This window comes from Anarrhichthys ocellatus, unplaced genomic scaffold (assembly GCF_004355925.1).
Source record: "Anarrhichthys ocellatus isolate YVR2014 unplaced genomic scaffold, GSC_Weel_1.0 scaffold24, whole genome shotgun sequence".
Lineage (NCBI taxonomy): Eukaryota > Metazoa > Chordata > Actinopteri > Perciformes > Anarhichadidae > Anarrhichthys > Anarrhichthys ocellatus.
The window spans coordinates 11,783,061-11,795,562 of record NW_022280054.1 but is presented as its reverse complement, the minus strand read 5'-3'; the positions used below and the strand labels follow the sequence as shown (position 1 = coordinate 11,795,562).

Genomic DNA, 12,502 nt, shown 5'->3' with positions numbered 1-12,502 from the left:
AAAAAAAAAAAAAAAAAAAAAGTTAACAAAAAAGAGTTAGTCTACATGAGCGCCTCATGTAGACCAAACGCCGCGCGTGTGACACGACAAATGCCACGGCGTCGCGTTCACACGATAAAGGATGAAGTCATCAAAAATATAAATGTGAACAGCCTTTAAGTTTCTCTTATAATCTGTCGTTAAGCAAAGTGTCTTGAATAGTGTTGCTGTGTTTGCGAGGACGAGCCATTTGAAAACAGGAGATAAACAAAAAAAAAAAGAAAATACTGAAGGAAACAGCTTTTATCTCCCGCGGCTCGCTACGCTTCTCAGCACTCTCTCTCGTATCTACTCTCGCTATTTAATCCTGTATTTTTATTTATTTCAAAAAAAGACATTCAGTTGCGCAAGGAAAAAAACAAGAAACCCAAATAACAAAAAAAATAAACCAAAGAAAAAGTAACATGATCGAACGTTCGATCCAAAATACAATCTCTCCCAGTTGAAGATTTTATTTTTCTTGCTGTTTATGCAGAAGGTTTTTGCTGATTCAGGGTCTTCTGAATCATCCACAGAACGTCCGCTCCCCCACCCCCCAAAAGGATCCTCTCTGAACTCCCACCAGTTCCTCCCAGCGGGGCCCTTTAGCTGTTGTCGGACTCGTCCTCGTCCTCGGCTTCGCGGAGCCAAGTGAAGAAGGCGGTGACGGACTTCAGGGCCACGCCCTTGCCCTGCTGCTCGGCGGGGTCTTTGCTCGACTCCCACTTGTAGAAGGCCTCCTCCTTGAGCACGTCCTCGTCGTAAAGGGTGTCGAAGAACATCCGCAGCAGGTCTGAAGCGGGGACGAGAGACGGGGAACGTTCACAAGACATTTCAGGACACTTTGAACTCGATTTAAAGGAGCGGCGTTGCCTCTTCCGGAAAACAACACACCTACTCTGTGATTACTGACTCAACTATTAGTATTTCCCCCGTACCACCTACATAGTACTTTATATACAGACACATAATGAACACAATACAAAAATGGCTCCAACAAGCCGTGTGTAGGATTCAGGGGGACTTACTGGAATATTCAAAACTGTTTGTTATGAATGTATAATCATCAAACAAATGAGCATCGGTAAAGCCAGTTTCATATCATTTACGTCTGGGAAAAGTAATTCTGTCTGCATTATTTTAGCTGAAAACAAACATCAGCGTCTCTGAAAGTGGTAAGAGGAAGGAGAACATGAACTCACTGGCAGGTTGCTCCAGCTGCACCATGAGGCCCTGCAGGGCGTACAGCGCCTGCAGCTCCTTCTGTTCGTCCAGCAGGTATTTCTGCAGCACCTTGGCTCGCTGTTTGATCTGCTCGCCGTCCACCTTGTTGGGGTTCTCACCTACGGGTGAAGACAGAGTTTAGTTCATGATGCAAAGGAGACTAAATCTAGTTACTTGCAGGCATATTTGCATCGACACCAGCACCATAGGGATTATTAATATCCCTTTCATCTTTAATTGGGTGCCATGTTTGTAGGCTTTATTGAGGGGTGTAAAGGGTGCACGCTGACTCACAGACGACCGCTGACTGGCAGACGCAGGTCATCAGAGCTCTGACGAACATGTTGGAGGAGGTCTGCTGCTCGTCCAGGTTGGCCTACAAAAGGACAAATTCATTTACACACGTGCAGAAAAACAAAAACTTGTAGCAGCAACGTGTTGGAAACCTGTTAAACATCTAAACTGAGTTTTTTTTGTAGGTAAGTCCGTTTGCTTCGTTGCAATCAGCAGCTGCTCTGAACTGACTTGAGCAACTTCTTCTGACCAAGGTGACTAATAAAACACACTGTCGGGTTCAGTAGCTTCTCTTAAAGGTCTTACATGCACACCTCGAATAAAACATTCCTCTGCAAAAAGGTGAATTGTAGTCAGATCTGGGCTGCAGTCAAATACTAAAAATGTTTCCTAACCACTTTTCCTTGACGGAAAACATCACGAGGTCTTCAGGACTTAAGAACAACTGTTGAGCTGAGAGAATCCGACTACGTAATTATGTCACGCGGATTATGGACTTCGGCCTATTTAAAGCACATCTTGGATGCTTCTCTTCGTGCATTCTTAGCGCTGTTTCATGTAAACAGCTCGGTTAAAGATATGACTTCATTATCAAGGTTAGAAATAGAAAAGGAATATAGACGAATGCTGCGTCGCTTTAAATGTTGCTGCCACAAAGAATTGTGTGTTGAGATGATCTCCTTTCCTTTGGTAAAGGATGGTCTAATGCACTTCAAGCTAGAGGAGATAAGAAAGGAAGCATTGAACCACCTTTTCTTCGCATTTAGAGGGTTCGACCGGCTCTTATCGAGGCTGCCACTTAAGATACTTCAGTGAAGTGAAACTTCTCTAAGAAAAGAAAAAAAAGACCATCCGACCGCAGCCTTGGTCTCGTGTTTGTGTCTGAATTGCACAGTCATGACAAGTCATCGCTTTACTTTCCTCCCTGAAATGAATGCGGTGCATACAAAGACACGACCAACGTCTCATTTTAAAGAGGTGAAGACTGTGAATGTAACCAAATGGAAACAAAGACGGAAGGAAAAGATTCCTCTGAATTTCACACAGGGATACGAACCTCGACCCAGTCAAAGATCCTCTGGTTGTCGGCCTTGTCCTGGATCAGTCTCTCCAGCTGTTTGGTCAGCTCTGCAGAGCTCAGCTCCTTCTTTTTGCTCTCCTCCTCCTCCTCCTTGTCGTCCTCGTCACCCAGCGTGAACTCCACGTCCTAGTTAACGCCACGGAGGCAGAAACAGGCTTTATGCACATCTTCATGTCACCTCGACTGACTTCTACCAGGTTTTACTGCCTGAAAACAAAAGTCCATCTTCTCTCTGATGGTCTCGTTTACTGATAGAGGATCAGGACTAAACCGAGACTGGTTCAGGACCACTTAAAAGTTCATCACAGTAACTTAATTTTGTAGCAAACTCCCTCGGCTGAAGCTGGTGAGCGACCCCTTACCTGTTCTGTCACAAACTTGTTGACGTCCACGTCCTCGGGGAGGAAGTCTTTCCATCGGAGGCCAGCCTGCCTCCACATCGTGCGCGCCTTTTTATGGCTCTAATGAGGGACAGACATATTGGTTGTAGACTTACGGGACACATTAGCTGATCACACCATCGCTGGTTTCAAATGTTCATAAACTTTAGCAGCTGGAACTGATTTTAAAAACCTTTTTTTACAATATAATATCGATAAAGGATTATAGTTGATCGGTTCTCACCATTCCTTTGCAGAGTAAAGTGAGGATTTGGACCAGCAGGACTCCAGCCTGACCCTGAGGGATCAAAGGCTTTGTAATCTCCCTGGAGGAAAAAAAAGAAAAAGTCACCCATTAGACATCAAACAGCCAAAAGGTTATCTTCTCTGGCAGATTTCCACTTTTTTCCAAACATGCCGAAGGGAGTCAAGTGAGGCCTGGGACTGACCTGAAGAGCTCTCCCATGGGGATGCCTCCCTCGTGGAGCATGGGAGTGATCTGTTCTGCCAGGTACAGCCAGATGTGGGGGATGTCTATGGACATATCTTCAGCCACCTCCAGGATTTCCTGAAGCCTGAGGAAACACGGAAACACACACACACACACACACACACACACACACACACACACACACGTGGAGCAGAAGTTTATTCAAGGTTTAAAGGATGCAGAAGTAGTTCAGAGAGCAGATGGGTAAACGGAGCAATATGGCACCACATCGACACAAACGTATGGATTTTTCTTTTTTGGCTAAGCATAGTTCACTCGCTGAAGCCAACGTCTCCCCTGCGGGCTTCTGTTCATCTGAAGTCCTGCTGTTATAAACTGGACTTCTGGCAACAACTTGAAGTGTTCGGTCCAACAGCACTCGCTCTTGGACTTGTATCTTTACTCATTACATGCACTCTGTTTAGTTAGATAGGCAGATATATTCTTTATTGTCCCAATGGGACATTCAACACATCTCGGCACAAGCAAACAAAAGACATTAAAGAGGACAGAAAAATGCAATAGAGGTAAGGACACACGCACCCTGAGGTATCAGTGTGTAGTCTTCGTACCCCGTTACAGCCGATGTACCCTCCACTTATTTTAAGCTACTGCTTTAAAAGGAGTTCTCTAAAGGACTGAATTCACACCTGTGATCTCTGAGCTCACACAGAGTACAGAATGTGGGATGGATTACAGAGGATCCTCTTTATCTGTTCGAGTACACGCTGGTCAGAGAGAGGCCGGAGATTATGATGATCTTTTTTTAAACCGAAGAGTTTCATTGCAGTCTGAATCACACGGGATTACTTTAGGGATACAGGAAGTTTCCCAAACTTATATCTGTATATAAGGAGTAGACGTAGTGGACTGATGTTTTGAAGTCTTGAGTCTGGTGTGTTGGCCGTCGCCATCTTGGCTTTTTTGCAACCAGTGAACAGGAAGTGACCATATCTGGACTGTGGAGGAAGTGACGTAGAGACACCGTATAGTCTCTGGTAGAGACCTGTCAATCACTGTGTAGCCCACACACAGTAGTTTACAATGTTTACTGAGGTAATAAATCAAGAGAGAAGTAGAGTCATTTTCTCATAGACTTCTATACAACCAGAGGAGTCGCCCCCTGGTGGACACTAGAGAGAATGCAGGTTTTAAGACACTTCCGCTTCGGCTTCACTCTTCAGAACCGGAGGTTGCCGCCTGCACACAACATACACATAACTACATTATAAAGGAAGTCCTCACTGACCCGGTGTAGTACTGCTGTGTTTGGAGGATGTTGCTCTTAATGAGCTGTTGCAGAAGCAGGCCTATGTGCTCCCTGGCGATGGTGCTGCGCTCCAGCGTCGACTCCAGCCCGTTTCGCACAAACACGAAGAGCAGCTGAGCGCTGTTCATCTCCTGCACACACTGCACAGCCTCCTGTCGGGACAGAGAGGGACACACACAGATCGTTGTAAGGATGCAACTGTGTCTGTAATATACACTAACAAGGAGGGAAATAATAGAGGCAGGTAATTCAGCTTTACGGTTTGTAATTATATCTGATTGATAGGCGCCTCTCTGTGCATCAACAGGCCTCTTAGAGTTGTATTTGTTTCTGCTAATCCAAACCGAACATTTCCTGCTTCTGCAGCTTCAAATTACTAAACAGAAACTACATCGTGCCTTTTATTGTGAGGCAGTCAAGGAAAAGACATCGAGGTAAGGACGGACAAGACCATGTGCAGCGCTTTCTGTCGCGAAGCAGGTCATTTGTTGAGCCATTTTCCATCCTGCACATAACGGGTTCTTCTCATGTTCATTGGCATATCGGTGCATACCTTCATGTCGTTGATGTGGAGGTACTCCTCGATGATGGCTGTGGACTTCTTGATCAGCTCTTCCTCGGTCAAGGCGGGCTTGGTGGGGGTCGGGGGAGGTGGAGGGGTTGCAGCTTTCTCACGCTTTACTGTTCACACACACAAATCAAAAATTTTTTAATTTATATTCTAGAAATCTAAATGTAAATTTAGCAAAAACTAAATAAAAAACAGCTTTACTATTGTAGAAAATCCTGGTATCTAAACATGAGTTTGGGTCCCCACCGTTCTCTTTGCTCCTGGCTCTGTCTCTGCTGCCTCGGTCGTCTGTCATGCTCGCTACCCGGCGGACGGTATCGGCCGACCCGCGCTGCTCCCGTTCCCGGCTCCGCTCCTCGTTCTCCCGACTGAAGCTGCGCTTGGTGACCTGCAGTCGGTTACGGTCGCGGTCGTCCCGCCTGTCGAAGCGGTCGCCGCCTCGGTCGGAACGGTCGAAGCGATCGCTGCGCTCTCGACTCGAGCTGTTTCTGCAGAGGGACGGAGGGAGAGCAGAGTCAGGGAAAGAAAACACTTATAGGGTATTGGTAGGATTTATATTCCAGTACTCTTATCGAGTCTTTTTGATTATTGTGTGAGAATCCAGTTCCAAAATCTTTAAAATACATTTGCAGCAACAATTAGCTCAGTCATTAGCCCATTCTAGACACAACCGTAAACTCTGTATTGTCGCACTGTGCATTTGGTACAGAGAGATTCTGTCTGAGTACTCTTGGGGAATTGGGTCCCGTTTCTCACCTCTGAGGAACTCGTCTGTCCGACTCCAGAGAAGAGGCCGAGGACGGTGCTGACTGCTGTAAGGCTGAGAACCTGTTCACAGTGCTGGTGGCCGGACGGCCGCTTGGCTCCGGGGCTGAGCCTGAAAAATACACGACATAGTACGTGTTGAGTTTTTAAGCTGTGAGTCGCTCAACTAAATATCACATCGGGCTGTGAAACCTACCAGCTTCTGCAGGTTTGGCAGTGGTGCCGCCACTGCTGCCCTTCCCCCAGCTCCCCCATGTGCCTTTACCACCTGGAGCGAGCAACTGATTGTTGAAGTCAAGAACAGGAGTCTGGAAAGAAGAAACTGAAGGTTATATACACACACACACTTCCTGCTAAAACTACAAACATTAATGACGATTAAGTACATTAACAGATACCTCTGATATGTCTTATTACAGGTGAAGTGATGAAAAAGGGTCAAAGTAAATTTCCTCTCTCCTACCTTTGTGATTTTGCTAAGACGAGAGGTGTCGATGGGTCGGTTCTTGGAGATGGGCACCGTATTCCAGCCCTCGTCCTGGGGTTGAGAGCCACGGCCGGGGGTGTGAGAGCCCCCGCGACCTCCTCCACCTCCTCCTCCTCCTCCTCCTCCACCCATCCTGCCTCCGCCACCGCCGCCCATATCCTTCTTGGAGAAGAGGGCTTGCACCTTCATTTGCTCCCTCTGCTCCTCCAGCTCGGCATCTTTGTGGATCTGGTCGATGGTCTTGGGGCCCTGGTCGCCTCGTCGGGACACCCAGTTGTTCTGTGGGGGGGAGACATTGTGAGTACAGGGCGGAGGGGACGTCGACAGTTTCCCTTTTTTGACATGAAGTTTCGTATAGTAAAATAAAAAAGTCAATCAAATGGATGGTAAGTGGCCTTTCTAGTCTTCCCACCACTCAAAGCGCTTAAAGCTACACATCACCATTCAATGCAGCTCATCGGGATCTAATCTAAATGCAGCAATTTGGGGTTCATGACACTTTGACATGCGGACCGGAGGAGCCGGGGATCGAACCGCCAATCTCCCGATTGGTCGACTCGCTCTACCTAAAGGCATCCTAAGCCACAGCCGCCCTCAAAAAGTTTTTAAAATCTGTAAATGTTAGTGTCGTTTTTCTGTCCATATCACCAATTCCTGCTACACTTTCTCATTAAGGGAACAACAACCTTGTTACTCTCCAGCCTTCGCCTAGAAAGGGAACAACAAAGTGTGTGTTCAACAGTTAAACCGTTTATTGTAGACTTATTATAGATAGATATACATTTTTAAAAAACTAACACCATGCCAAATATTTAACAGCCAAAATGATCAAAAGATGAAAAAGCCAAAAATATCCCTAGTAATGTATCTGGGTGTATAAGAGAATATATTTTAACAGTCTGGCATTAAAATCCGTACCTTTGATATTGAGTTAGTTAGTGACAATGTTTTGACTTTTCTTTTATATTGGACGTCTAAACGGAGATATTTTGGCAACAAAGCTCGGCAGTGACGGCTGTCTGCTCGCTGCTTGGACCACCATCATCTCACGTGCTGTAGGTTTGAGTTGTGTACGCTAAGTGATGCGTTTGTGTCGTGCAGACGCGTTACCCGTCGGAGGTCGATCACATCCTGCAACATGAAGCGGATCCTGGACGAGGTCTTCTTGTCCTTGATTATTTTCTCCATCTGATTGAAGTACTGGTCCATACGAGGCTGAGGAGGACCACAACAGGTTGGTGAGTATCTCCTGCACTACGATCCAACTGCACATTTATCAGCATGCATGTATCCTCCTCATCACACCATCTAACCGTGTGTGTGTTGTACCTTGGCCTTCTCAAAGTCTAGGTCCTTGCCGATGGTGGACAACAGTCTGCACAGGCACTCCAGGGACTCTGCGTCGTGGTTTTTGAGCAGCTTCACAATGCAGTCGTGCATGATGACCTCCGTGAGCATCTTGAGCTTGAACAGCTCTCCGATGAACTTGATGTTGCCCAGCGAGCGCCTCCTGGCCATGTCTTTCTCGGCTTGTAGCGCAACAGTGAGCTGCTGCTTCTCCTCCGGCTGCCAGAGAAAACAATGTCACAACGGGGGGACAGAAAGGGACATTTTAGAGGAGGGGTGGTTGGTTGTATGGAAAATCCTGATACACGCACACAACGACCAGCATGACTTATTTTTAGTGCCCCCCAACCGGTATGCTATGAGGCAGTACTGTACCACTGTGGCAGCCTCCAGCTCCTTCTGCTTCCTCTCAAAGATCTCGTCATCGTCTTTGTCCTTTTCAAACTCCTTCTGGCATCGATTTAGCAGCAGCTTGCGGAAGTTCACAGTGTTTCCCGGGTTATCTGTGGTTTGGACTTTAAGCTGAAAGAGAACGGAGGAATAAAAAGACATTTAAAAAGACGACAGGGTGCAGTGACATGTAGTGTGAGTCACTCCTCATTTCCTCAATCACCTGGGCCGCTGTTTGAACTTAAAGGGAGAGTTTGGATTTATTTTAAGAGGGTCGTACAAGTAATTTATCCAGAGCAGCCAAGTGTCTTTCAGACACCTAAAAGAAAGGCCAGCCTAGAATAAAAATCTAGTTTAAGTGTTCGCTATATTTCTTCAAAGCCACCAGACTCCATTGGTAAAAACAGTCATTTGACCTACAATCAGTGAATAATCATCACAATTAATGTGGTTTTATTATCCTCGAAGAAGAATTCAAGATGTCAAACACATTAACACAGATGACAACTAACCCAAAAAATAAAAAGTGCTCGTCAGATTTGGAATTTGCAGCTGAGAAATTCAAACGTGCTTCAAACAGAGAGTCGGACAGACCGCTAACAGCCACGGGAGACTATTCTGACCACTTTTCAAAGGCTTAATAGCTGCAAGTATGTGAACAAGCTGCAGTATATTATGGGTTTTAGGTTATGCTTTGGAGGAAGCACTTTAATCTTCACTTTGATGAGAGAAAAGGCTTCAAGAATGAGGATAAAGGCCTTTACACACAGCGAAGGTGCTTTTTTTCGTGCAATAAATATTATATTTGTCATGAGTACTTTCAAACAGAACGCGAATATTACAAAAAAAGCTTTCGCACTGCGATTAAAAGCATCGACCAATCACGTTGTGCTGAACAAACATATTCAAAATGTGCTCCATCGCATACAACACATAGGCTCCGTAGTCCGAACCAAGACCGCAAACATTATTACTCCTTTCAACCTTGTGACAAAGGAAGCTGTTCTTACCTTTCACAATAAAAGCCTTGGACATGTCCACTGCGTAACTGTTTAACAGAGGGAACTCAGAGCAGTTTCACTAAAAGGAAACTCGATAAAATAGCTTACAGTAGCTTTAGGCTACTGTATGAATAGTTATGAATAGTATGAATGAACGGTAGTATGAATAGTTTTGATTTTAGGGTCATGTATTTGTCACGACAGTGTGTAAAGGCATTTATTGTCTCCTTTGACTGATAGTATCTTGGGGAACCTTTTTCCCAGCGGGACGAATGATGTGTTTATAATCTTCAAAATTATATTAAAAAAATATGTAAAATTGGTTTTAGTCTCCAGAAAAGTAGATAGTCAAAACAAATAGTCTGAGGTTTTAAACTATTGTCTTGTGTCTCTGCAGAAATTAAATTTACGGAGTTTATCATTTAACGTGTATCATAGCAAGATGTGGACAACTGGAGGAGTAAATACCGAAATTCAAACGGTCCTTGAGCGAACATTCAAGCTTATTCAACACATATCTCCATTATGTGTGTGTGGCACCACTTACCCCCATAAGGCAGCGGCACAAGTTGGCGTAGGCCACCGAAAAGTCTGGCTCAGAGATCGCCTTCTCGAAGGTGAGATCTATGACTCCTTTCAATCTCTCCTCAGTGTCAATAGTCAGTTCCGCCACCTGTTTCATGAGCTGTTGAAACTTCTGCGGGGTCAGTTTGTTGAGGATGCTGCGGACCCGTTTGAACAGCTCCTGGGTCTTGGCGTGCTCTGACTCGTTCTCCTCAGGCTGCTCCTCCTCCGCCGCGCGGGTGCGGACGGGTTTCTTCGCCGAAGGTTTCCAGGCCTTCTCCGCCTTGTTCAGCTGCACGTCGTCGCCCAGCGACATGGTGGTGATGATTTTCCTCAAATCTTTGCGCGGCATCTGCTGAGAGCGACGCGGACCGCCGACCCCCATGCCCATACCCGGAGGCTGCAGGTCAGAAGAAGAAGAGGGGGAAAGGAAGAAAGACACCGTGAACTTTCAAGCGCAGAGCTCTCGGAGGATCACATTGAGAAGATGTTAAACTTACTGGTCCTCTGCCACCACCGCCGCCTCCGCCTCCCCCTCCCATTCCAGGCCTGCCGAGGTTGGCGAAGGAGGGTGTGAAGTCGGGGCCGCAGTTCATTCCCGCAAGACGACTGGGGTCCAGTTGACGCAGTGGGGCCTTATTAGCCTGAAAAGACAAAGAAATAAACAAAGTGAAACGTTATTTAGATATTCTGGAACATATAATGCTGTCATCTTTATGTCTATTTATGTTTCCAGTCGCGGGGACATTAACTACATCCCCATCAGTGCTTCCGGGCAAATATAACTTTAAAAATGAAAGATGGTGCGAGATGTGGCACCTTGTCCAGGACCACGTCACTGATGGCTGGCAGACCCTCGGGCTTGCTCATGCTGGCTGAGCTGAACTGGAAGCCCAGAAGAAACTCTCGGTCATAATGCTTCTTCTGCTCCGGGTCGATTGGCTTCCATTGTTCTGAAAGAGAAACCAAAAAACAGGAAGAAAAATAAATGAGCAGATCAAATTTTTTAAAGATACATTTTCCCTCAGCCGAGCTTTACTTCAGAATAAGAGAGCAAGTGACTCCAGGTCATTATAACCGTAGATATTGTCGCGCCTCAATGTCCACAAGGTGGCAGATAGGCTGGAAAATAAATGAATTAATAAACGCATGTATAGTACAGTATATATTAGGGGTGGGGAAAAAAATCGATACAGCATAGTATCGCGATATTGTATCGATACACGGACGCCAAGTATCGATCTTTTATTATATAAACTATAAAAAGAAAAAAAAAAGGTCAGGAAAGGTCCCGGGTCAGCGTGATTGGTAGGAAGTTGGTCAAAACAAAGAGAACAAATCTGCCAACAGTAGCCAGGCTCATGGGGAGAGTGCAGCGCATAACTGCCTCTGCCCTTGACGTCCATGCATCGCAGGTTATACTGAGTTATATAACTCTTATATCCTACTTATATAAGTTATAGTTCATATACTGAGTCCACACGTTTGCATTTAGTTAGGTTGGACTATGTAGTAATACAAACAGTTCAGTTTGTCAGGTTCATGCAACATTTATGACATTGTTGGTCTGTCTGTGCTTGACAATCCTATTTGGCTGCAATAAAAATGATTGAAGTGAGATGAACAGACTGAAAACTTTATCTTATTAGATAAAACATGTTGACAGTTTTCCTTTGGGGACATAATTTGAAGTTGAAAAAAGTAATAAATCGTCAATATAGGCCTTTGTCATCGCAATACTCAGAATATCGCAGTATCGTGATAATATCGTATCACGGATCTCTGGTGATTCCCACCCCTCGTATATATGGCCCGTTTCGTTTCAGATAAAAATCCATCTTGGGTACATTGAAGTTGAATTAAGTCAGTTTTTAATGAGGTGTTTTTGTGTTTTGTTGTGCAACCCTGTTGTACAATGACAGTAAAGAACCTGGTAAAAAACATGCTGAAATTACTTATTCTCATTTGCTTTGATTTCTTTGTGTTTATATATAATAGAGCAAAGCTTCAAGGAGGCTAACGGTCATGACCTACAATGCATCTATAAATTAAAAATCTCCCCGTTTAATCTTCTTCTTGAGCTTATTGTTCAAATATGCTTCGTTGCCATCACATAACTATCGTTTTCCACTGAACACTCGTATCAACAGAAGCACAATCAGGTGAAACGCCACGCCCTCCTTCCAACAAAGCAAACATCAACGTGCTCCGACTGACGCGTCGCCAACTCGTGAATGTTCACGCCGAAAGGTATCAAGGTCCAGAGACCCACCCTCTTTGTACTGGTACTTCTTGTCATCCGGCTGAATGTTCTCAGTGTCCCGCTTGTCCTCCTTGTCCTCCTTGTCCTCCCAGGTCATGTCAGGATCCTCTGGGGTAGGAGGGGAAGCAGCAGGGGGCTTGGTCTCTGGGGCTGGGATGGGGGCTGGCTCGGGCTCTGGTGGAGCCACTACCTGCTCCTGGTTTAAAGATGGGAGAGCGGTTAGAAGTCAGACTGCCATCTTAAACTCAATATGTAAAATAAAACAACCCTGAGGGGGGAGGAAGAAGCCTCTTTTCTCACTGGACTATGACCTCTAGGGGTTGATTTGAGTTAACAGCAGGTCGTAAAGGCATAGAA

General features: G+C 45.4%; 1 protein-coding gene across 11 annotated transcripts in view; it reads right to left on the bottom strand.

The window, feature by feature from the left end:
- Positions 1-366: 366 nt before the first annotated feature.
- The window catches only part of LOC116390757 (eukaryotic translation initiation factor 4 gamma 1), a 45,238-nt gene continuing 33,102 nt past the window's right edge, over positions 367-12,502 (bottom strand). For all 11 annotated transcript variants that reach the window (XM_031860757.1, XM_031860756.1, XM_031860758.1 and 8 more), the window contains 20 exons: positions 12,155-12,341; positions 10,702-10,835; positions 10,383-10,526; positions 9,866-10,282; positions 8,303-8,449; positions 7,910-8,146; positions 7,691-7,795; positions 6,557-6,859; positions 6,290-6,401; positions 6,085-6,205; positions 5,575-5,816; positions 5,311-5,438; positions 4,737-4,909; positions 3,447-3,572; positions 3,242-3,323; positions 2,980-3,078; positions 2,594-2,743; positions 1,537-1,618; positions 1,221-1,361; positions 367-811 (listed from right to left, as the gene is read on the bottom strand). In XM_031860757.1, coding sequence (XP_031716617.1) covers positions 624-811; positions 1,221-1,361; positions 1,537-1,618; positions 2,594-2,743; positions 2,980-3,078; positions 3,242-3,323; positions 3,447-3,572; positions 4,737-4,909; positions 5,311-5,438; positions 5,575-5,816; positions 6,085-6,205; positions 6,290-6,401; positions 6,557-6,859; positions 7,691-7,795; positions 7,910-8,146; positions 8,303-8,449; positions 9,866-10,282; positions 10,383-10,526; positions 10,702-10,835; positions 12,155-12,341 — 3,318 coding nt within the window. In that variant the 3' untranslated portion in view covers positions 367-623. The remainder of the gene's footprint in view (positions 812-1,220; positions 1,362-1,536; positions 1,619-2,593; positions 2,744-2,979; positions 3,079-3,241; positions 3,324-3,446; positions 3,573-4,736; positions 4,910-5,310; positions 5,439-5,574; positions 5,817-6,084; positions 6,206-6,289; positions 6,402-6,556; positions 6,860-7,690; positions 7,796-7,909; positions 8,147-8,302; positions 8,450-9,865; positions 10,283-10,382; positions 10,527-10,701; positions 10,836-12,154; positions 12,342-12,502) is intronic.